Source organism: Nanorana parkeri, unplaced genomic scaffold (assembly GCF_000935625.1).
Source record: "Nanorana parkeri isolate BGI_ZX_2015 unplaced genomic scaffold, ASM93562v1 scaffold10, whole genome shotgun sequence".
NCBI lineage: Eukaryota > Metazoa > Chordata > Amphibia > Anura > Dicroglossidae > Nanorana > Nanorana parkeri.
The window spans coordinates 721,467-722,470 of record NW_017306278.1 but is presented as its reverse complement, the minus strand read 5'-3'; the positions used below and the strand labels follow the sequence as shown (position 1 = coordinate 722,470).

The window sequence follows — 1,004 nt, the reverse complement described above, 5'->3', positions numbered from 1 at the left end:
CTTTGCAGTTTGTTTTGGCGTCCTCCACGCGGCATATTAAAAGCTTCTCGTGTCCCTTTCAGCTGGGATGACAGCAGCTCGGTGAGCAGCGGCATCAGCGATACCATCGACAACCTCAGCACCGATGACATCAACACCAGCTCGTCCATCAGCTCCTACGCCAACACGCCGGCATCCTCAAGGAAGAACCTGGACGTGCAGGTACGGCCCCCCGACCACCTACCCATCTGTTCAGTGATAGCGATCTCACAGACTGCTGCTGCCCTGGAATCCCAAACATACGGGAGAACAATAGCACGCCAGCAGCCATGCGGTGCAGCTGTTATAAAGAGAACCTGTCACTAGACCATTCGTCCTTTAAGATTATATGGCATGGAATGTATTGTATTCACCTTGTTTGGCTGTAAAAGCCTCCCTTGTGTAGACAGTCAGGGGCCCCCGAGACTGCTGCTGGGCACCGCTATCTTGGATGTCATGAGGCATCAGACGCGGAGCTGTATTCACCTTTGTGCCTCCCCCAATAGCTACGTGAAAGGTTATATAGGGAGGTGAGGTAAAGGGTGGAGGAGCTTGGCCAGCACAGAAGAGGGGAGGACTATGGTGCCCTGTACAATCAATCCTACATATCAGAGCCCTTTACGAGTCCACATACCAGAGCCCGGTTAGATCCTGCATACATGGTCCATATACAGCCCTACATACATGAGCCCTTTACAATCCTACATACAGGAGCCCTGACCGATCCTACATACAGTAGCCCTGACCGATCCTACATACAGGAGCCCTGACCGATCCTACATACATGAGCCCTTTACAATCCTACATACAGGAGCCCTGACCGATCCTACATACATGAGCCCTTTACAATCCTACATACAGGAGCCCTGCCCTATCCTACATACAGGAGCCCTGCCCTATCCTACATACAGGAGCCCTGACCGATCCTACATACAGTAGCCCTGACCGATCCTACATACAGGAGCCCTGACCGATCCTACATACAG

The 1,004-nt window shown here is 52.3% G+C and overlaps 1 protein-coding gene across 1 annotated transcript in view; it reads left to right on the top strand.

Annotated features, from left to right (window-relative positions):
• The window catches only part of NAV2 (neuron navigator 2), a 224,746-nt gene that overhangs the window by 172,571 nt on the left and 51,171 nt on the right, over positions 1 to 1,004 (top strand). The window contains exon 13 of the mRNA XM_018554770.1: positions 63 to 201. Coding sequence (XP_018410272.1) covers positions 63 to 201 — 139 coding nt within the window. The remainder of the gene's footprint in view (positions 1 to 62; positions 202 to 1,004) is intronic.